The following is a 23,544-nucleotide window of genomic DNA, read 5'->3' on the forward strand; positions in this document are numbered from 1 at the left end:
GACAGGAAAGAACAAAGTAGGAAGATGTCACAGCATCTGCAGAACCTTTACTCTTTCTGATTTTGGAATACATCATTAAACTACCAAGTTACTGATACTTTTATGTATCAGGTGTATTGGCTGTCTATCTCTGTCTGCCTTGATGTCAATTAAACATAGCTCCTGTCCGTTTGCTGCACTTGGCTTTTTAAGTGACAATGATCCTGCATTAGCCTTGACCACACTGTGTCTAGTTGAGGCTGCAGCTCTGCTTTCAGCCCACGTGGCCTCGGGGCAGGCGGGTTACAGTAATGACAGGGCTGTGCTGGGTAAAGGCAGCCTGCCGGAGCTGTCTGGCCTCACGGCTCGCACTCACACCTGGTTTCACCTGGAGAAAATATGCAGGGGTCCCACTTTCTCTTATGTCTCGCCTTCCCTCTGTCTCATCTCCATCACTCTGTTTATGGATGGACTTTATGGATCTTTTATTTTGTATCTTTGTCGCTCTGTCTAACTAAAGTCCTCCTGTAACCTGCTCAGGTTTATCTAAGTTTGTCCAAGAGGTCAAGAAAAGGGCATGCTTCAGTTGTGGGGTCATCTCGTCAAAAGGCTCCGCTTTCTAGTATCTATTTTCAGGTCACAGGGGTCACTTTCAAAGACTGGGCTGGGTGTTCTGTCTCTCTTCTGTTATGTAAAGGGTGAGAGGTGAAGTGTGAGTTGAGGTGAAAGACGGGTTGCTGTCAAGCATGCACTGAATAACGGTTTTGTTGTTCTTACCAGGTTCGTAAATGTATGAGTATATACAAACTTTTCCCTTCGTAAAAAGCTAATAAAAAACTGCCACTAAAATCTAATCTTCAGAGAATCTCTTTCATGGTCAGGTGGATGTGAGTGTCTTTGAGTGTTTGAGGCAGGAAGTGAGATAAGTTTCCGAAGGTTTAAACCATCTCTGTTTATTCCCTAAATGGAATGGCATTAAAAAATGCAGCCTGCAAAAGGGAAGATCACAGAGGGTGAGGAGAGATAAAAGGAAAGGGATGAAAGGGAACAAAAAAGGGGAAAACACCAATACAGACAAAAAAGAGCCTTGTTAGATTACATCAGAATAAGCTGGCTCAGAGGCGGCTCTGAAAGTGACCACTGGGGGGCGATCTATCCTTCCACACAGGTCACTAACCTTCAGTGACCTCTGTATGTAAACTCTGCATATCAAAATGGTGGGATGTTCCCTTTTTTCACAACTTCTCCATGATCTGTGCTAAGCCTTAAAGCTTCAATAACATTTTCTGTCCACTAGGGGGCAGATTAACTCTGAAACAAGCTGATAGACATAGATCTGTGACATATTGTCATAATATTAAGTTGTTAAGGTGAGGTGTCAGCAAGGCAACATTAACATGAAGTCAGATTTCCGGCCACTTGAGGTAAACAACTTCTACATTAATGTTTCTTTTACCTCTAATTTGGTCTCCACCAACCCTTGAAAGGAAATACCTGGATTTTATGTAGCTAGAAGTTTAACTTTCTTCACCAGCCAGTCTCTAACTTTGCCTGTCTGCCACGTGGTGCTGGGCAAATACTATTTTTCTCGGACCTACTTAACCACACATTAAGGTGCAGTAAAACCAAAACAACATGCTAAAATTGGCTAAAAAGATCTGTAGAACTGCAGGGTTGGTAACAATTCTTTGAGGGTTTTTCACTATGGACAAAACTTTTCAATTGAGTCATGACATGAGATATATAAGTGTAGCATAAATATTAAGTGGCCATGGTAATGGTAACAGTTTAAAGTGTTAAAATGCGGTTCACATCTGGGTTGCAAACATTATACAAATAATGTTCTTTGCTTTTTAGACACATGGAGACAAATTTTATCAGAGATCAGTCTATCCCGAGCCGGCGTCTCCCCGAGCCCCGACCCCCTTTGCCAGTTGGCATCCCCGTATGTTTTCATGCCCGGCCGTCGGGTCTCCGCCCGGCTCTTCCAGACCTTCCATCCTCATCACCTTCCAGCAGACTGGTCAGTTTGTAGGCTCAAATCCCCTCCAGCACAAAGGGCACAATGGAGCCTATTCTGGGCCGCTAAGCTCTCTGGACTTACCGCTCCCATCGGTCCGACCTCACTTCCTGACGGAGGAGAGTGCTTGGACAGACAGATTCTAGCCGCCATGCGTGTGAAAACCCGTGTGTGTGTGTGTTGTCCATGAACGCACGCGCGTTCAAACATGAACACACACCCTCAGGCCCTCTGAGGATTTATCGGGGCGCATTGTTTTGAGCACCGAGGGAGCTAGGGGGAAGATTTTAGCTGTCACACCGCATGCTCACTGGGGGCAATGATGGGAGCAACATGGAGGCGAGAGGGTGGGGTGTTGGCATATGTTGGGTCTTTGGGTGCGAGTTGAATCATTGGGGCTGTCTGATAACCCAATTACAGTTTGCAAACACACACATGAGTCGGCAGAACCTCAAACGCCCACGATGCGATGGCTACAAACTGCGCTCAAGGGACGGGACTTTTGATGCTGCTAAAGATGAAACAAGTGAAAACACTAACTAAAAAGTCAGCCGCTCTCACACCCGTGTGCACACACACACACACAGACAAGAGAAAGAGGGAATCGTCCTCTAGATGGGAATGTTTAGGTTGTGCAGTCTTTTCGCCTCTTATCCCCTCGGGCGATCACAGTGTGAACCCAAACACCTTCGTTTATCTCAGACATGTTTGTCCTGCTCAGGGTGAGTGATGATACAGCAACCAAAGACGACAACGGCAAAAGAAAGAGAGGGAGAGACTCACTATCTTCCCATACGGGCTTTTCAGATGGAATTTTTCAGATACATGGAGGGCATAGAATACCAACAAATTGGGAGTAGTTGGGCGTTTAAGATGTAATCACATCTGTATTCCCAACCTGGTCTCACAGAAGCTCTTGAAATAGTTAATGTTGTCTACAATTTAGTGCACAAGGGCCCAATTTTTCAAATTTTTTTCTTGGCAATTAGCACAAATCCATTTTATTTTGAAGTGCCTGCACCTAAAAGCCTTAAGGAAATCAGTTGAAGTACTATAAAGAGCAAGACAGTCTGCATTAGGAGGAGGTAAGAGCGAAGGACAATGTTTCAGTTTAAATTGTGAATAAAAGTCACACAGATGCCAAAGTTGCTTCTTTCTTGAGCAGTCTTGGTGGTCGGTCCTAGAGATTTTGGGCCAACCTGACCTTCGACTTTACCTCTTTCATTTAATACAGAAAGACTCAGCTTCAGGGTGGTCGTTGTTTTAATTAGTTATGATTTTACTTTCTATCATATACAGATTTATCTCCTCATACTCATCAGACAACGTTTTCTACCTTTTACTGGACTCAAGGCAACAGAAAGTTTACTCTCCAAACATCTCATCCACCAGTCAACCTGTCCAAATACCACAAACAGCAAACACTCCAGACTTTGAAGAACTTGCTCCAAACATCTGAACTGCTTCAGTTTTACTCTCCATTTCCTGGGTGTTTCAGTGTTCAGAGGGAGGCACTGATCTTCCAAGGCCTTGACCCTCCTGCAGACTTTTACTGAGCATCAAGTAAAGAGTGTTTGTTCCTGTGTGTAAATGAAAACAGACGGAAGGACGGAAATCTGATATCAGCGCTTTGTGACTTTTGGATTTTGGTTCTATTTAAGGTTTACGAGGCGTCCCTTTGTTTCCTTTATCCCAAAATAAACTCTAAAGAGGTGCTCGTGATGATCTTATTTTTGGTCCATGCTTGACAGTCTGAGCAATATAACCTTTTATGTGTCGCTTCCTTTGGAGCGTATAAGTGGATTCCGATTGAAAAGCCCAATTGAAAAGTTGAAAATCAACAATCATCACAAAAATGTATCTTTCATAAAAGTCTCAACAGGTTTTTAGGGGCTCATAGGAAACAGGAAGTGATGCTTTCTTAATGCGCGAGTAGCTTCTTAGCACTTAAGTGTCTGTGACATAAAGGGTTGTTCCACCGGAAGGACTGATAATTGATGAACCAATTCCATCAATTTTGGAGCAGAAACCACCAAAATTAACTGGTTCCAGTTTCTCAAATTTGCGATTTGCTTGCAATTAACACAACTATTTTGGTATTGATGGAAGGATGGATGGATGGATGGACAGTTAGATTATTGATTGATACCGAGCACAATTCAGGCATCCAGAAACTGGACTGTTAGTTGGACCAACAAGGAACTTGGAGACGTTACTTTGATGTCCTAACAGCCAATTTTTTGTGATTATGTAATCTTTAGTTGCAGCGCTTAAACTGATTCAACTGCTTCTTTTTTGTAAAGTTAAAGCACTCAACCAGAAACCAGAAACTATTTCTCTCCATCATTAAACGTAAATCAGTTAGAAGAGACACCATCCCTGCCGTCACACAGTGTTTGGTCTTTCCTGTCTTGTTTTTTCTGCCTGCATGCTCCCTCGGCCTGATTCCCACCCTCCTCTGTTCCTCTGACTCATCTGTTTGTGGTGATGGCGGCCATTAAACAAACAACCTGTTCTCTCTTTTCATCCAGGTGCTTTCCCCTCCAATAAAGACCCGTTTAGTGGTCGGCACTGTCCCACGGTGATGATGTCATAAAGTTTGGGTGTTTTCTCAGCTGTTGGACGGTTTGGGGAGGAAACGTTAGGGTTAGGCAGGCTGCTATGAACGTTTTTGGTTTGTTGTTTTTTGATGTCTTTTGTGAGCCTTAAAAAGTGTAACAAAGAAGCAAAGTTAAAAGGTCCTGAAATATAACGCGCAGGATTTTTACTCCACAGTCTTAAAAACTTGAACTTAACGGTGTCAGTGGGGCCACAACAAAAAATTAGCCTGACGTGACAACAACCCTTGAGTGCAAATAGCGGATGTAATTGGCATGTTTGGCTTGTTTGAACCTTTAAAAACCAACGCACAGATGTGACTGAGGAGGTAATGCCAATAAAGATGTTTGGTAATGGCCCAAAGATCAATTACAACGCTCAATTACCAGTTGCTTGCCCCTTGTGGAGACTATTCTTAGGTAATATTGGCGTTTGGAGTATTGTTGGTGATATTCCAAAATAACTCTATTGTTATTGGAGTTTTTATGGAAAAGGTAAATTTTTAAAGCTGTGACTGTTTACCTCAACCTACAGTGTCGGTATCAGACGTCAAAATTCCATCTGGGTTGAACCCTCACTCACCCGTCTGTCGACGGCAGAGCCAGACAAGAATGCGGAAGACGACAAACAAAAACAACAAACCCATCCTTCACATTTGATTCAGCAGGAATGTAAAAACACGCGGCGAGCGGACCTCCATGTTTTCCTTCAGCTTCACCTCTCTTTCTTTACAACGGAGGTCGAGACGCGCTCACGTGCTTCCTGATGGCGCGACCAAAGAAGCGAAGACGAGCTCGGTCCAGCTGTGTTTAGTTTGGTAGTGACTGAGATTCCTGCAGAGTTTGTTAATGCTCTGCGAGTGTGCATATTTTCTGTATAAGTGTGTGCAGCGTGGGACTCCTCTGCTTATCGGCTGTCTCTGCTCCTTCAAAACAAGAGTCTAGAGATACCATCTGACACAATCTGACCACCCAGCCTGCAGGTGAGGCCCCTCAAGAAAGTTTAAACTTAAAGTGGTGCTTCTTTCCACAGTGCGTACAGAATCACAATATTCTGCGACATATTGAATCGTAACCGCGCTATTGCGATATGTATCGTATTGTCAGATTCTAGCCAACACACAGCTCTTTTTTTAACGAATAAAACCATAAAATTTTGCATAAAGATAAAGCCTGAAGACATTCACACACAAATAACAGCACATCCTGAATTAGTCCTTTTTAAAGGTGATGCGCATCTACATGTTTAACAGCATTTAACTGCGACGAAGCCACAGGAACAAAAGAAGAAAAAATGTCATAAATTATAGTCTTGATTTGTGCTAAGTATGTGTGCGTATGTTTGTGTGTCAGTGGAAATGTCGTAAATAACCGTGCCGTCATCATCAAATCACAAGAGCCTATTAAATCAGTAATAAGCGGTTCTGTACATTCCTGAACTTTGTAGAAGAGCGTGTATGTGTGTTTGGGTGTGTGTGAGACGTTAGATCACCCAGGAGTCGTCTGATTCCCGCTCCGAGCTGAAAGTACAGCAGAGAGGAGCAGCATGACATCTTCCCTCTGGCATTTTTTCCACTACATTTACTTTTATTCTGTTTTTTCATTCTTTTCTTTAGTTTGAAGTGTCTGAAAATGACAGTTATTAGGATTACACAAGTAAGAGAGACATGTTAATGTCTCTTTGGTACTTTTCTGTAAGATTCTGCCACACTTTTAAAATAAAAGTCATTTAAAACATTATATAATGAGGCATTTATTTAACTTTTTACTGGATATGTTTTAACTGGTAGATAAATGAGACAATGATGATGAAACGCACCTAAAAGGGTGAAACTACGGAAGCCGAGAACAGCCGTGCTTGCAATTATTTTCAAAGCTCACTGGATTACAAGTTAATTATTTTATTATCTGTAGAGACAAAGAGATTATCAGTGCAATATTTAGAGAAAATGTACCCACAATAAGGCTGCAAGTAAGGATGTCATTACCAGTCGATCTTAAAATAAGACATCTTAAAATGTCTCAAATAAAGAACAGTGTACAATGTGTTAAAATTAATGACACGGTCAAATTTGCGTTCTCAATAATCATCCTGTGATGTCAAAGACACAAAAGCAGTTTCTCATAATTTATTATCTTGTAATCTCGGGGAAATTTAAAGATATAAACTTGTAAGATAAGATAAGAACTTTGGCTCTTTAAAAAGAAGCGGCAGCATGGCCGTTTTTAGCTTCCGTATAAAACAACATTTACATGCAAAATTCAACTGCGCTTGATTGCACCTAGTTATTAAAGGTCAGCTAAATTCAAACATTGTCATTTTCAGGAAAAAGCTTGTAAATGGACCTTGAGTTAAGACATTCACACCTACAAATCCTCCAATGAAACAGTAATAATTAATAAATGTTTTAAGTTGAATATTTAACAGAGATACAAGATCCTGCTCAAACTCTTCCTCTGTGTTAAAGCAGTTCCCAAAGGAGCCATGTGAGGGCAGTAGAGTGCACTGCATCTGAGGTGATGCAGCAACAGGTCTCTGATACAGACCTTTCACATGGATTTCTTCTTCTACTGTCTGTTCTGTTTCAAGGTTTTTACTTCCATTTTTCTTCTTCTGTGCTTGTCTGTCTTTGTTATTTCACCTTCACATTTATATAGTTATGTTCGAAATAAAGTTAGAGGATTTAATAATCAAAAATATGTGAAAGAAGAGAGAAAAAAAGTTAAGAAGAGGAAAAGAGTGCGTGGACTAAACAAGACACACGCACACAACGCAGCCTGTATATCTCAGAGTCTGTGATCTCCGCGCCCCTGACCTTCATGACTAACTCAGCCTTTGTGTCGGCTGTGACCTCTGACCTTCCCTAGACTTAACTCAGAGTCTGGTGAGTGGATGAGCTGGCTCTGAGTGTCAGGTGTGTGTGTCTCTCGTTCTCTGCTTGTGTGTGTGTTTTAGAGAGCAGTTCAAAGCTACGTTGGCTCCTTCCAGCTCCTGCTGAAAGACAAGGAGATGGTTTTTGTTTGTTGAGACATTTTGGACAAAAGGAGGCAACCTGGCTGCTCTACCGCCATTTCAGATGTTGGTGTGTGTGCGTATGTGTGTGTGTTAAGATGAAGCCTAAACAAAGACCACCACCATTTTTAGACTCCTCAAAAGGAGGCCCTCTACCTGATAAAATGCCACACAGGGGCCCAGCAGTGTGTGTGTGCCTGAAGGGACATTCTGCTGATAAGAGCGTCCTGCACATACATCATACATGTCACACACATACAAATATAATGGTACGCACACATGTAACCCCTAAAATACAGTCACACACAGAGAGAGGGAGAGAGGTTGGAGATATATTGAAAGATAAGGAGAGACAGAAGATCAAAGTCATCGCTCATGCTTGTCTCAGGGTCACGCTGCTGCCAGCACTGATTATCAGACTGCAGTCAGAGCCCACGTAAAGGTGTGTGTCTTTACTTGAATGCATTCTTATAACAAATCCTACTCCTATAACCTGTCTGACTTTGTAACCCAGGTTTTGAGGCATGTCTTCCACAAGCAGCAACCTACAGGGATGAAAAATGAAGCCAATGCGGAAGTGCCAAAAACTGCAGTTCCTGAAATGTCCACTCGAGGCTGGCTCCAAAAGCGAGTCAATCCCCATTAGGCTCCATAATAAAAACTTGTTTACAGCCTGATACAAGCATGATTTTGGCATCTGTTGCTAATTTCTCTCTAAAATGGTCACAAGGCTTAAAGTAACGCAATTATTATGGATGTGTTTGCTTTGAGTGACAGGTGGCTGCTGCTAGCCCTCAGCTAATTCAGTCACCAAACTTAACCTGTTGGGTCTTTTGGAGGATACAAATATCTGTGAAATAATGGGGTGTTCTGCTGTCTGTTGTACTAACAGACTGTCCAAGAAGTCTGTAAGTAGTATTTTTGTGTTAGCACTAATTAGCAGGTATCGGTGTCTGTGCTAACAATACCAGGCTTGCTAGCTTGTTCAGTGTTTCTCATACAATGCATTGTTTGTGGCAATCGTGCAAAGGGGTCAGGATTGTTGTGGGCTTTTTCCCTTAGTCAGGAGAAGGCCGGGTACTCTCAAGTTACCTGGTTCATGTCCTTCACCTGCTGCTTGCTCTCTAACCAGACATGTTGGCAGGCGAGCATCGAGCCCGCAACGCTCCACAAGCTCTCTTAGCTTCTTTATTCTCCCGCCTGCTACCACCACAAGTACAATATCATTCTACAGAAAACACTGTGGTTAGCTAGGTAATTAGCAACTAATGAATTAGCAATGGGCATAACTTTGATAATCTCGACCCTCTTGTCCAAATATGGTCACTTCTGGCTCTAAAAACCCAACATGGCGAGGGCCATGATGCTAAACTCGAGGCTTCAAAGTTCCTCCTGTTGACATAAAATAAATGATGCCAACCTGTCTCACTCTCTCTGTCTCCCTCTCTACCTGCTTCAGGATTAAAGAGAAGGAATTCAGGGCTGCCGTCTTTCATCGAGGGGCCCCGCTGAGGGGGTTCATCCCTCGTTTTCTTATCTTCCCATCCCACCCGAGACACACATCCACTATCACTTTACCCTCATGGTGTTTTAAAGGGGGCTGCCGCTGCACTCTCTCTACTCCTCACTATTCAGCCTTTATTCCTGCCTCTCCTTTGTTGTCTGGGGGTGAGACAGAGTGTGTGCCTTTCTTTTACCCCTCTCTCTGTCTGTCTTATATCATCGTAAAGGAAATGTTTGCAGATTTTGGGATGTTGGTCGGACAAAACAGGCAATTTGAACACTTCACTGTAGACTTTGGGAAACGGTGGTTTGCTATTATTGTAGAAAAAAAACACAAATCAGTTTGGTTGAATGAACTATGAACACACTGATCTATATTAGGAATAGTTCTAGCTCTAGTTGTGCCCACTTTTTGTACCATAATGTCACCACTTTACCTTAAAATTAGAGCTTCAAAACCCTTTTGAGGATACACTGACTTGTAGTAGAACGAATGGCTTCTGTTGAGGTGCCAAGTCACAATTAATAACAGTTCTTGCATATTTTGCTGTAGCTGTAAGTCAAAGTAGAAACACCCCAAGCTAAAGAGACTGCAGTACAAGTGGTACAAGTTGCACCTAGCTACAAAAACTCCCTTGCGTCTGACGTGTGTCAACGTATTTCATTAACAAATGGCCGCAATCAATAGTTAAAAAACCTTTGACACTGAGCCATAGATGAGATAGTGTTTTAAGAGCTGCCTCTGTTGCATTGTACTTTGGGGATCTTTGAGCTAACCACTCTCTAATCGGCTTAATTTGTGGGTTGAAGACGTCATTGATGCAGAAACTCTCTGCTTGTCTGACGAAATTCATTCCAACGTGATACAGAAAACTTTAAGGCGACCCCGTTAGGAAGTCGTCTCTGTCTCTCTGTTCCTGATCCACACAGATGTAGTCTGGACTAATTAAATAAAGCACATCCTTCCTGACCCCTCTGCAATCTTTGAAAGCTCACACACACACACACATACTCCATCGTGTCATCCCTAACACTGCCCTCTGACCCCCGGGGCTTTACCCAATGGGAGCGGATGTTTTTGGACCTAATGGATCCAACATGACACAGATATTAAAGGCAAGGAAGTCAAACCTTACAAACACATGTGAACACAAGTTTTTAAGCGCTTGAGTCTGTGTTTTCTCAGAGTCTCAGGACTTTAAACTGAAGCCCTTAGGCTAATGATAATGAAAACCACCTAAAACCAACACACACCGTCTGGATTGGGTCTGTGCTGTGTTTGCGTTGGGGTCTGACTTTATTATCACCCACGGGAGCCCGGTCTTACTCAGGCACTAGTAATGGATGTAAGAAACATGTCAATCTATCTGATACAGTGATTTATACTACATGGGTGTGTTTGCTCCTCCATCTATCACCGGATGTTTTTTTTCATGCCACATTTATCGCCCCAGAGGACACAGTTCATATTTTATGTGTCTTCATGCCACGCCCTGTTCTCCTCCTCTATCAGTAATAACAACGTTCCAGTGCCAGCGATGCCCTCCAGAGCTATTGGCACACTTGGCGGTAAATAAGAGGTAAAAACACTGGGGTGAAAAGCACAAGCGAAAACAGAGATATGAAAAACATTTTGTTTTGTTAGCAGAGGTTCAAGGTTTTTTATATGCCTCATTTTGGTTTTCAGTGGCAATCAGCAACTTCAATGAATTCGACTGCCGCCAAAATTAGATTTGCTGTTGTTTTGGCCCTTCAAAAGAATAGAAATATTTTGACTGTATTGGTCTTGTTGCCAAGAGTTAGACGAGAAGATTGATACCTCGCATGTCTGTGCAGTAAATGTAAAGCTATGGCTAGAAACCTGGTTAGCTTAGCTTAGCATAAAGACTGGGGACAGCAGGAAGCCACTACCCCTACTTTTAAGGGAGATGGCAAATTGGAAGAAATTGGGCTTGTAAGGGCAGGGTTTCTTAAAAGGACAGAGCTGCCTGAGTCGTTTCAGGCAGAGGCTGTATGAGGGCCTGCACAGAACTGGAAATTATGCTAAGCTACTCCACAGGTATGACAAAGTGAAATATGAAGCTTGAAATTAGCACAAAACCCACTTTAACATACAACATTTATAAGTGAGCTTCAGAGGTGCTGGTAGGCAGATTTTGTAACCTCTGGACGAAGCCTGGCTACCTGTTTGAATCTATCTATCTTTATGCTAAGCTATGCTAACTAGCTGCTTGCAACATATAAACATTAAATGATCTGATCTTGTTGTCTTACTAATGGCAGAAAACACACACATTGGCATAAACAAAGTAAAACTACACAGAATTTAGCTTTGCTACACACCTTTTTGTTATGATGTTGAGCCCTGATGATTCCTTTAACTTTAATTTGTTGCTTTTTAGAACTTCTTAAACTTTTCCTAAATGTACACTTTCTAGCGTTTTGTTTTTTCTTCAGTGTAATATCTAAAAAGAAACTCTTCTTCCTGCGCTCATTCTGCACTCTTTCTTCTGCTTTCACACCCCGTGATTGATTTGTTTGAGGGATGATCTTCTGACAAACCCTGCTCCTCGCTCGTGGCTGACCCTGCGCTCTGACAGGCAGCCGATCAACAAAAAGTTCCCCCTCAGGCATCAACAGAGAAATCATGTGTGACAACATTTACACTCTGTCAGTCTCACTCTGTCAAACCTCGGTGGTGTTTGATTCCACTTATTACCTGTGTTGGTATTTTTTCTTTTTCGCAGAAGGTGCCAATGTTTCCTGCAGGCGCAGTTCCTGCATTACATAACTGATGTAATTTATGTCTACATGAACTGAACGTCCTATTGAGTCATATATGAGAGACACCTGATTGATTCCTTTCCAACTTAAAGTCACATATGACGAGACAATTACAGGGGAATATTAGTTCCTAAAGGAACGTCTGCTGTGATATAATTTTCCATGTTGTATCTCAGAAGAAGTATGGCTGTGTGAGCAGATGAAGTGATGCTATAATAATTACAAATTACATGTTAGAGGAGTTTTTATTAAGGGAACAGAGCTGCTGATGCAAGAACACGTTCACCCTGACTTGATGACTTGCTTTGAATGCAAGGAACAATGTTAAAGAGTTTGTCAAATGTCTATAAAGGTTCAGAATGAATCATTTGATATTTTAATTCTGCACACATGATTGCAATTGTACAGCAGACAATTGACAAGGTCGTTAGTTCACAACCATTGTTTCACTAAAAATGTGTGTGACATGTAACAGAAAGGCAAAAATCTAAGTATGAAAGGAAACTAGTTATAAACTAGTTAACTACTTATATCACATGTTTATGTCCTTTCCAACAGAGTGTAACAAATTGAACTCACGCGCAATTTATTGAACTGATGATGAATAAAGAAAAAGAAGAAAAAGCCCGCTCACTTGCTCAGTGCAACAAATAATTTAATATGCTAATCACAACGTTTCGACAGCATCAGAGTAAAGTGTGCGATTTTTCTTCTTTTCCTTGCTGCTGATTTTTGCGCCTACGTGTTGTACGTATAACAACCCTTCTTCTTTTGATGATACGTAAACCCAGGAAAGCTGGAGAAAATAGCAAGAAAACTTAGCTAATTAAATATTTAAATTCATTACAATTTTCAACAACAATTTGTCATGCATTTATCATTCGTGTTCTAACATCTTTGATAAGAGTTACTGCTGCTTTATTCCATTTTATATCAATGTCAACTGAAAATTTTTGGGTTTTCTGTTGGTTGGACATAGAAGCACGGCTGAGACCCGCTCTTGTTGTAAAGTGTCTTCACACACAGGTGCTCTTTGGATACTTTGGGTTTGCTGTGGTTAATTCATCTTGTGAATGGGGTCATTGCATGGGTGACAAAATGAAAAGCCTTAATTTCACACTACAAAAAATATACTTTTAAAATAGTTGATGTGTCGCGACCAAGTTGGCCATCAGGGCACATGTGTCTTAAGACTTTGGTTGTGATTTGGTGCTATATTATATATGGGACATTACATTTATATCAGGAATCCTTTTTCATATTTTCCAATGTTTTCCAATCAATTACTCTACTGATTATTGGCAGGTTTTAGGTTAAGGTAGGAAACAATCAGCTTTCTTGTGCTCTGGTTTCCTTGCTTCACGATATTCGAAAAAATTAATTTAAGTTAATTGCATAATAAACCATTCACTCCCACTTTCTTGTAAAATTACCCTTTGTAAATGTAGCTGTATAGATATTTATCCTTCCCTGAAACTAAGAGCCAAAGTTCATTTTCATGCTTTAAAGAAAGACTCTTTTTTTAATCAGTGTAGCTCTCAAAGCAGTAACATTAAATCGCTCTCTCCCTGTATAGAACCATAAACCTCCAGTCAGGAAGGGAAACCATCCAGCATCGAGCCCTGCCTTCCCGCTGTGCACAAACACACACCTGAACTAACTCTCCACCTGTGAACTCGGGCTGTTAACAGCCATGATGGCGAACACGCCTCACCTCCCCGACCTGTAAGTACAAAAGTAAAACTGAAAAGAGACAAATAAGCACCTTAGCGGCGAAACGTCTGCCAACAATAACAGCTAAAGAGGGTAATACAGAGGGCCTGTACGGAGAGAGGTGCTTTTACCTGAGCTATATCATTTACCTACAGGTACCTGAGTGTAATGTGGCGGTCGTCACCGTGTCATTTACCTACACTGGTGTACAGTAGGGAGGTAGTAAGTGTAGGCTTCTTTGTCAGACAGTAATTGTTGTTTGGATACAGGCTGACAGGCCAAGCTACAGCGCGAAGCTTACAGGTAGTCTGGTTTTAACCTGAGGTGAACACACAAACACACACACACAGGTCTACGCTGTTTTTTGTTTGTTTGTTTGTTATTTTTCAAAGTGATTTACATACACACAGTTTCTGTCATTTTATTTCAGTAGTAACAGCAGTACATCTCCTTATGTCTATAGCTGCCAAAGCCTCTCCTTAACGCTAACCTCTGTAATTATTGTTATAAACTTCCAACTTAAGTCTCTTTATAAAAAATGTTGTGATTTCTAATTAAATGAAACTCATTAACCAAATGTTACAGGCAGTAACGGACCTGAACGTCCTTACAAAACAAATTATTTTTAGTGACGTCAATGTCAATGAAACAACATACACATCTTTAGGTTCAGTACATTAATAATACAGAAATTTAAGGCACGTATGTTTAAAAAAATGGAAATGTTTCTTGTTGTATTTGCTGCACTTAAATAAATCTATGAAAATAAATAATATCACACAACAATCCCCTTTAAAAACTCTTAATTTGAAAAGCTCCAATTCAGGAAATTCTACACTCAAGATTCAAGTCTTTATCGTCAGTGTGTGTGACAACGAAAGCTGCGCTGTGCAGATTAAGATACAACAAAAATAGAATAAAGATAAAAAATAGAATAAAACAAGAATAAATAGTTAGCTACCTGTGTAAATTACAGTGATCTGTGTGTCGTGCACAGAGTCATTCCTTGCGCGTCGCCATCATGCTCAGAAATATACGGCTTCTTTAATCCTTTTATTCTTATTTTACATTCTATATTTTATATCCAGTGTGTTGCTAAGTCTGTGCACATGAAGCTCAAGTTGAGCTCCTTAACGCAGCTTTTATTCAAGTATTTAACTCTAGTACATTATGCAAAGGTTAATGTGAAACTAATGCTTTTAACATTAAATATTTATGGTGAGATTTTCTCACAAAATCAACAACTTCTCCAAACTGTTTTGGTGTTTACGCTCCTGTGACTCAAAGCTCTTTCCACCCCTTCATAAACACCCGACATATTTACAGCGTTCACCCTCTGACCTGACGATGCTGAAGCATGCATATGGGCTTGTTAATGTGCAGGAATGTACATGAAGCAAGCAGGTTTATATTGACGTAAAAGAAACTTTCCTCTTAAGCGTCTCTTTACGCCGTAAATCAGGAAGAAGATCCGATCTGTTAAAGTGCACGCAGCTGACAGGTGGAGCTGTACATACTGAAATTCGACGTTTCCTTCATCGATGAGTGTAACAATCTGTCAACACTTGTTTGGATATCGCTGATAACAGATGACAGTAATTTCATGGCAGCATTGACAAGAAAATGAGTTCCTCGCCTAAAGACCTAAAGTTTGTGTTTCTGTGGGCGTCTGCAGAAATCACAATACGCTCTACAGATAACGGCTGTTGAAACATGTAGAACACAAACCACCACAGCTCTACTTTGTCACACACTGATAATGTCTGTTGGTTTCAATGTGTGGAAGACGAGTGGGAGCCCCCAGGTGATTGTTACTTAATGAAGTGAAGGTAAATTTAATCAGAAAAGTGAAACCTCAAGAGAAATAAAAACAGTTTAACGGTGTTTAGTGGGATTGTGTTGTTGCCAAAGTACATTAAGTCTGCAAACCTCAGTCTACAGATTAACAACCTTCGTAATACACTAAATGTGAGCTGAACATCTGTACTGCATAAATAGGTAGATGATACATGCTGATACAGTCTATTTTAATGGTTCTGTATTTTTAATAGTATGTAAAATGAAGTATTAGACATGTATGCATGATGTTGTGCTCTTGCTGAGGGCTCTTTTTGCACTGCTACAAATATATTTTACAAGGCAGCATCATAAAGAGGAGATGTGACTCACCCTGCTGCCTTTCTCGGGGTTGCACCTGCATCCTCCGCTACAGTCCAGGCCCGCACACGGCTCGTTAAACTTGGTACCCTGCGGAAAGAAACACAGAGATTAATAACAATGCTCTGGAAATATATCAGTAGAGAAGAGCAGTTTTGGTCTTTGTGCCCGTTGAGATATTGGAGAAACTTCTGCCTTCATTTGTAAAAATGGTAAATGATCTAGTGGTGGTCTTGTCTTGCGACCACTTGAAGCGCTTTTACACTACATGTTCACCCATTCACACACACATTCACACACTTATACACAGTCACCATGGCATTCCTGAGATATCTCCCGGACATCATGGCCATGCCACCGGGAGCAATTTGGGGTTCAGTGTCTTGCCCAAGGAACCGTCCGACATGTAGACTGAGGGAGCTGGGGATTGTACCGCCAACCATCCGACTGAAAGACGACAGACTCTACTGCTGAGCCACAACCGCCCTATATCTTGTGCAAGATATGTCCTGACTTAAAAGCTAAGGCAGTTTGTAACTGTATCAAGTATTGCTGCAAAAACTAAAGAGTCTTTGTAAACAAGAAATTAAACAAAGGTGGAAGAACACGTTGAAACAATAAGACGTTGACCACTACGACGTCACGTCTGGAATGGTTTTGAAGCCACGCGTTTTGGATTTTTTGCAAACTTGGCGCCAAAAGTGGCCATGTTTGAAGAAGACGTTGGACATGCAAGAGGTCTAGTTCAGTGACTCAAATTAGCTGAGGTTAGCTAGCAGCTCCCACCTGTCACTCACAGCGACCACGCCCTTTAAGAACCTGAACCTGTTAAGACACCCCCAACGACTTCAATGAACATTCCTTTTGTGGGATGTCTAGATTTATGACTACACCCGAGCGCACAAACTTATTTTTCAAAAAGCCAATCACAATGGTCCACATTGTCAAAAATGGACGCCAGTAGAGCCACAAGAATCAGAACCATCAGAATCACTGACCGCTCTGCAAGCAGCAAGAATCAAAGGCACATTGTTATTTATAAATCACATTCTTAGAGCACGTTACGTGTGGTTAAAGTAGACATGAGATGTTAAATTACTACATGTTAAAATGTCACCAGTTAGAATCATAAACTCAGAGTGAACCGCAGATTAACCTCTGTGTGTTCAGGGTGGCATTCCTGAGATGTCTTCCAAACATCACGTCGTGCTTTTAGAGTTTATAAGCGGCGCACAGAGAGCTTTTATAAGCTGACGTATGAGTGGCATATGCTCATATATTCAAACGTATGGTGGGAGGTGATGGACCACATGTTGAGCGGAGACATAGGTTTAAGAATGTTTGTTGTATTTGTTCATGTTAAATACAGTGTGTTAATATATTCTTTGTTAAAATGTGTTTTTCACTTGCCCTATGACCTCTTTGTGAATTTAGGAGCACATGTCTAATAAGAGTCCACGGTTAACGGGGTCTCTTCGGGGTCACACTCAAAGGTCAAGGCTGGCATTTCAATGTGATTAGTGGATGAAAGGGTGCTGGCGGGGTGGAGAGACGGGGACAGGAGGGGAGGAGGGACAAAAGGGTGTTGACTGGGGTGTGATGGAGGTTCAGAGGACAGGGTTAGATGAGGAAAGAGTTTGCAGAGTGTATTAGTTCGTATGACCGCAGTCTGGGAGTGTTCATATCCACAATAATCGAGGTCAAGGACCCTCCAGGACCCCTGTAAGTAGTCATCTGCTGGTCTAGTCTGGGTCTCAGCATGCCATAATAAGAGCCTGGGAAAGAGTGGGGTCTATCCCATGTGAAGGCGTCTGAGAAATATTGGGTTAGGCAGGGTCAGCAAGACGAAGACATTGATTTATGCTGCAATAAATTAATGTGTTACTATTATATTTATACATGGTGAATAATCTATTATTGGTGTTATAGTTTTACAATTTGAGCATCAAAATCCAGCACACGCTAGGAATTTCTACGTCTTAATTTTTTCTTAATAGTTCCACATGAGGGAAGGAAACTGCATGAAAACTGTTCGTACACAGTAAGCAGTCGCAGCAGGGAAGGAGAGGCCAAAGATTCCTACTGCCAACTACTACTACTACTATAGGACTGCTGCCACCTGCCCAACAAACACAATCAGTTACAACCGTAAAAGCTGCAAACAAAAAGTTGCGGTGTATAGGGAAGAGAAAAAACACTCGCCAAGGAGAAAGCGAGCTTGGCACAGAGCAGGGAGAGGAGAGAGAGAGAGAGAGAGAGAGAAGGAGGGGAAAGGTCAGTGGTGCTAGTCCTGCTTTCTTCCCTCTGATCTCCTCAACTTCTCTAATCACACTGACAGAAGGAGGGCAAGAGAGGGAGAAAGTGAGCAGGGAAACGGCAGAATTTGGGCTAATGGAGAGAGCAAGGAAGAGGGAAACAGAGGGATAGAAAAGGGGGTAAAAGTAATGGACGAAGGCCAAGCAGAGAGAGAGAAACTCGGATGAAAGTTTTGGCAGGAAATGAAAGAAGACGAAGCTAAAAATAGAAGCAAATGAGTAATTTGAAGCGCTATTGGTACTCCAAATTAAGTCCAACGTAGGTAAGCAAAGGAAAAGACTCTTTTTGCAATTCAAGGGAAGTCTACTAAAAAAAATCTGTATTAATGATTATGAGCATGCATGGAAACTTCCTCAGGTATAATCCAATCAGAGCAGACTGCCCTGGATTTTGAGATTCCATTGTTCTGGGATATGATCCAGCCTCTACCTGAGCAGGGCGGGCATGCACTCGGGCACTGATCCTCGTCTCAATTCACCCCGTCCACACCCAGAGTTAAAAGTGAAGGATGATATTAGCAAACAAATGCTAAGCCAGCGCCCGAGGGAGGACATTCAACCTCACACAAAGCTGTGGATGTGCACACAATAAAGAATCATTAAAACAAACACACATGGGGAAAGACACGTGAGGGAATTTGGAAGTGTACACACAGGTGATGCCTCATGAGCACACACAATTGTATCCTAATAGACAGTACAATGCCCAGTCCCTTCTTTTAAAGTCATGCTACAATTAACTTAAAATATGTCCTCACTTGCCAAAAGGGTCCTCACTCGTCTACCACAGTCTAACACAGTCCCCACAAAGATATTAGAACAAGAGCGAACACACACACATGCACACTCGGGGGCTGAATTCTAGGTGAACAAAGACATATGAGGACAATGAACTGAAACCCCGGTTCAACAATATAAGCGCCACTTGATCATCTCATCATCTTACGCCCACTGAAACACAACCTGTGTCTGTCTGTGTGTGTGTGTGTGTGTGTGTGTGTGTGTGTGTGTGTGTGTGAGTGTGAGATTTTGCTTGAGCATCAAAATGATTCTGATAAAGATGGAAAAAGAAATTGAGACGGGAAGTGGTTTGAGTTAAAAATGACAACCTCACTAAGGTGACTTGGGTTTACTTGTTGTGGCACAATTAGGATTACTCTGAGCTCCATCTAGACCTGGAACATATATCAGACATTGTGTTAAAGATCTCCTGTGTTAAAGTCTGTTGTTTGGTTGACCCATCCGTCTGCCCAAACCTCTTCCAAACATAGAAGCATGGAGCTTTGTTGCTCTGTAACAAAGTCCTCTGATTTTGCCCTAACCCTAGCCCTAGCCCTAACCCATATATCAGACATTGTGTTAAAGATCTCCTGTGTTAAAGTCTGTTGTTTGGTTGACCCATCCGTCTGCCCAAACCTCTTCCAAACATAGAAGCATGGAGCTTTGTTGCTCTGTAGCAAAGTCCTCTGATTCCGCCCTTGTCATAATTTCTACCTACACTTGACGACTTGAACGTCCTGGTAGCCAACCCCTAAAGTATTTAGATTTACCCAGAGACATCACATTATTGCAGCATTTCCTGAAACACCAGGTCGCTGCCCGACACTACACGAGAAAAGGTGGCTTGTAATGTAGGAGAACCGACTCTTTATGCTAAAGAAACTGAAGGGATGTAAATCTGTTACAGGATAAAACATGTACAGGCACCACTCCATACAAAAGTACCACACTCATTATTTGCATAAATTCACTGACATAACGTGACCCAACAGGCACATTCCCAATTGTCTACATGAATTCAACCCTGTGTTCATTTTTTCTCCCATTCTGTCATCCCAGCATTACCCAGCTATGTGTCTTTAAGCTTGAGCTAATATTCCCCAATCAATCTCTGCTATTTACCCATACCTTACTGTCCAAACACTTTCCTGAATGTAGGTCTAACTTGGAATTTTGAAAGCCGTTTGTAATACCTGGCTGCTTAAATCTCCTGCTGTTCATACACCTGAGAGTGGCAGCTCGTGGGTGATGGCTGACGCCTGGACTTGCCTGTTCATTCCTATAGGGTCTGCTGATGTTATCCGGATGAAGGTTGAGTCTAGGGTTACCCAGAGAGACAACGGCGCATGATGTGACAGGACAGACAGTTGTGAGATAAAGCGTTGCATGCTTTGTATGCCAAAGAATTCCTCACTTTGAGCATGATGACGGTGGTTTGCTTTAAGGTTAGAGGAAGGGTTGAGATACTGAAGGAACGCGTGATCCTCAGAAGTAAAATCTATAAGAATACCTTAAATTATGTATAAGCAGAAAGCTTTGGAAGTATTGTGTAATTAAATAAATTATATGTGGCATTTGGATTCAAATCCCCTCCCAGATATGCCACCTCAATGTGGAGGAAAGGTTTGTCCTTGCAGGGCTCTCCTTTTTCTGCGTTACCCAAGGGAAGAGGTGCGGGGATAGTCACAAGCCCCAAACTGAGCATTGTGTTGGAGTTCACTGCGTTGGAGTTCTCTTAAGAACAACTGAATTGCTTATATGCAGCTGCAAGTTGCAAGTAAGACATCCCTGACGGTTGTTTGTGCTTTTGCACCAAACAGCAGGCGGACCCGGTCTTCTTGGAGTCTCTGGATGGCATCCTGGAAAGGTGCCGCCTCGGAATTCTAAAGCTCTGCTGTTGGACTGCATAGGCTTTCCATATTTAGTGCTGCACAGATTTGCCTGTACATCAGCAGTCATATGGTAACAAGCAATGGTAGAGCTGGGGTTAGTCCAACACTCCGTCCTTGATGAATGCTTTAAGGAGAAGCGACTGTCAGTTTTTCACAACAAAACCTGACTGATTGACAGTGAGGGCTGGCAAAATGGATGTGGAACCACTTTTCAACCGTTGAGGACTTTCTTTACATTTCACCCTCAGTTGAACCTGACGCTGAGGAATGACTTAAAAAGTGATGAATGGGGGGTTGTGACTGCTTCTGCAAAGAAAGAAAGACAAGGGGGAAATACTTAAAGGTTGAGATAAGAGGAGGAAGATAGAGTCTCTTTTCTTATCTCTCCTCACTCCCTTTTTCGTTATCGTCCCATCTCTTCCTTGTTTTGTCTTCCGATCGTCCTTTAAATACTAAAACCTCTTCCTCTTTCTCCCCCTCACCCCCCCTTCTTACCCCTTGTTTTCTTTTTCCTTCATCATATCTTTCCACTCCCTCTCGCTCGTCTTCCTCTCATCTTATGTCCATCTGTGACCCTGACATCCACCACAGGAGACTAAGCAGCTGTGTTTGGGCCTCCAGCGCTCCTCGTTTACTTCTGTTTATTCCGTGCTGCGTGTGCGAGCAGTATGGACTGTATATAAGCACACGTGCACTCTTTGTATACTTGTACACAAGCTCACGTGCATTCTGTGTCTGTTCCCCCTCGACAGGGCCACCCAGCTTGAGTCAGGTCATCTATGACTTGGCCAGACAGCGGAAATTTGCAACACTAAAATGGACCCAAACAGGACGTCGCGCACAGCCGGGTGACATGGCCGCCAGCTGCAAATGTAAATAAAGTTAACCTCTGTTGTTGATGGCAGACAGCATGCAGATCAGGAGAGGCTCTTTCAGGGCCTCAAGTAGGGTGAGGTACACAATTTGTTGCTAAAGTTAAAACTCACAGAATCAGCGATGTGGTTCTGTTCATGCATGTCGGGACTTCATGTTAGAAAGAGTAACCTAAAATCCAGTTAAGACTGTGTTAATGTTGTGAAAGTCACCTACTGTAAAATCCAAACATGCACGGCTTTCCTGGCAGTCAGAGTAAACTAAAATTGAGCTCCTTCCAAGAGCCGCATCTCTGCAGACAGGAAGGAGTGGCAGAACTACAAAACAAAAAACTTTTACCTCAAACACAGATCAAAACTAATATAGACTAGGTGATATATTGGAATTTAATCTGAGTATATTAACTGTAAAATAAAACTGCCAATGAAGAATGGGGATGCACGGGATTAACAATCTTTCATGTGATTTATTGAGTCATAAAAAATTATGCCTGCAGGGAAATGTTCCGAAATTAAAGTTTCACAGCAGCTACAGGAGTCTTTGGATCTCACCCTAACTAGCTGTGGAACTGCATGTCTTGTTGTGTTCGAGAGCTTTCCAAATAAAAGTTATATAAGAAGTTACGCTTTGTCAGAGTTTAAACTTGTTGCTCGGTTGTAATTTGGAAATTCTTCCCAGCCAATGAGCTCTTTGCATCAGCCAGAAAAAGTCAACTTTAATAAAGGCATGAAGCAAAAAATGTAGCTATCAGGCTCACTGACAGCTGCAGCCTTCCAAGGTGGAAATTAAGGACAATAAAGCTGCATTACATGGATTCAGGCAGAGAGTTTAAGTCGGAGAATACGGGCTGCAGTAACCTTACATATCATTGCTGTCAAAGTTGAAATAACATTAAATGCAAAGTATGACCCTCACGCAAGGTCAGCATACCGGTAAACATGGAAAACATTGTTGGTTCTTCCGGTGTTTTCCAGAGCGTGTGCATCTGCTGTCAGCCTTCATTCATCTTAATGCAGCAAGTACGATAAAAAAGTATAAAGCAGAGTAAATAGGGAATTCTCAAGTAGTGCAAGGGTACCTTAAAAAATGTTCTGCAAATGTACTATAATGCAAAATGTGTTTTTTTCTCCTCCACTGATTATAAATAAAACAAATTAGCGCTCGCTTGCACACATGCAAAAACTTGTATTTGTCCCTGCACACACACACACACACACACACAGATCTGTCTTTCCTCTGGCTAAGGATTGCGCAGTCGTGATGGAACAGAAACATTGCTATTAGACAGGATTAGGACTCTACCTGCCTAGCCTTGTTGGCTCTCTCTGTCTCTCTCTCACATTGTCTCGCTCTCTTTTTTTCCCCTCCATGAACATAATTAGAGACTTAAGGGGGGAAATTTAGCAATTTTATCATGTTTTTTAAGAACAAGATGAACCGGGGCGAGAACAGGCACGCACGCAGAACAGGAGCTAAGTAACATGTTTTGGCTAATACCACTCATGCAGGTTAATGCAGCATATCCTCAGGTGCTGTGCCTGGTATTTCAGCCCTGCCCAGGTCCTTATGTGTGTCTCTTAAAGGAGATGTTATCAGTTAAAGGAAGATTGATCTGCAACAACAGAATAATCTGTGATACTTTCGTGATAGCCATGCCTCACCTTGCCTCTTCCAATAGGACCTCACGCTACCTTTGTAGGTCATGGATGCTTCAAATGCCTTGAACAGGAATTCAGTGTGTTTTAAGGCCTCGGATGCCTAAGAGTGTTTCTATCACCAAAAACAGCAGCTTGTTGTGGACGGAGGGCGCATAAAGGTCTTAATGGAACAGATTTCCTAAAGGTGTAAAGCAGTTGTTCTTGAGCTGAGATGCATGGTACTCCCCCAAGTAAACTTTACATTTTCCCAAATGGACACA

At 42.0% G+C, this 23,544-nt stretch overlaps 1 protein-coding gene across 1 annotated transcript in view; it reads right to left on the reverse strand.

Moving 5' to 3' along the window:
• The window catches only part of col4a6 (collagen, type IV, alpha 6), a 111,926-nt gene that overhangs the window by 32,770 nt on the left and 55,612 nt on the right, over positions 1-23,544 (reverse strand). The window contains exon 3 of the mRNA XM_069672016.1: positions 15,779-15,856. Coding sequence (XP_069528117.1) covers positions 15,779-15,856 — 78 coding nt within the window. The remainder of the gene's footprint in view (positions 1-15,778; positions 15,857-23,544) is intronic.

This window comes from Semicossyphus pulcher, unplaced genomic scaffold (assembly GCF_022749685.1).
Source record: "Semicossyphus pulcher isolate SPU_LCO1_2020_fin unplaced genomic scaffold, fSemPul1.0.p SCAF_21, whole genome shotgun sequence".
Taxonomy (NCBI): Eukaryota; Metazoa; Chordata; class Actinopteri; order Labriformes; family Labridae; genus Semicossyphus; species Semicossyphus pulcher.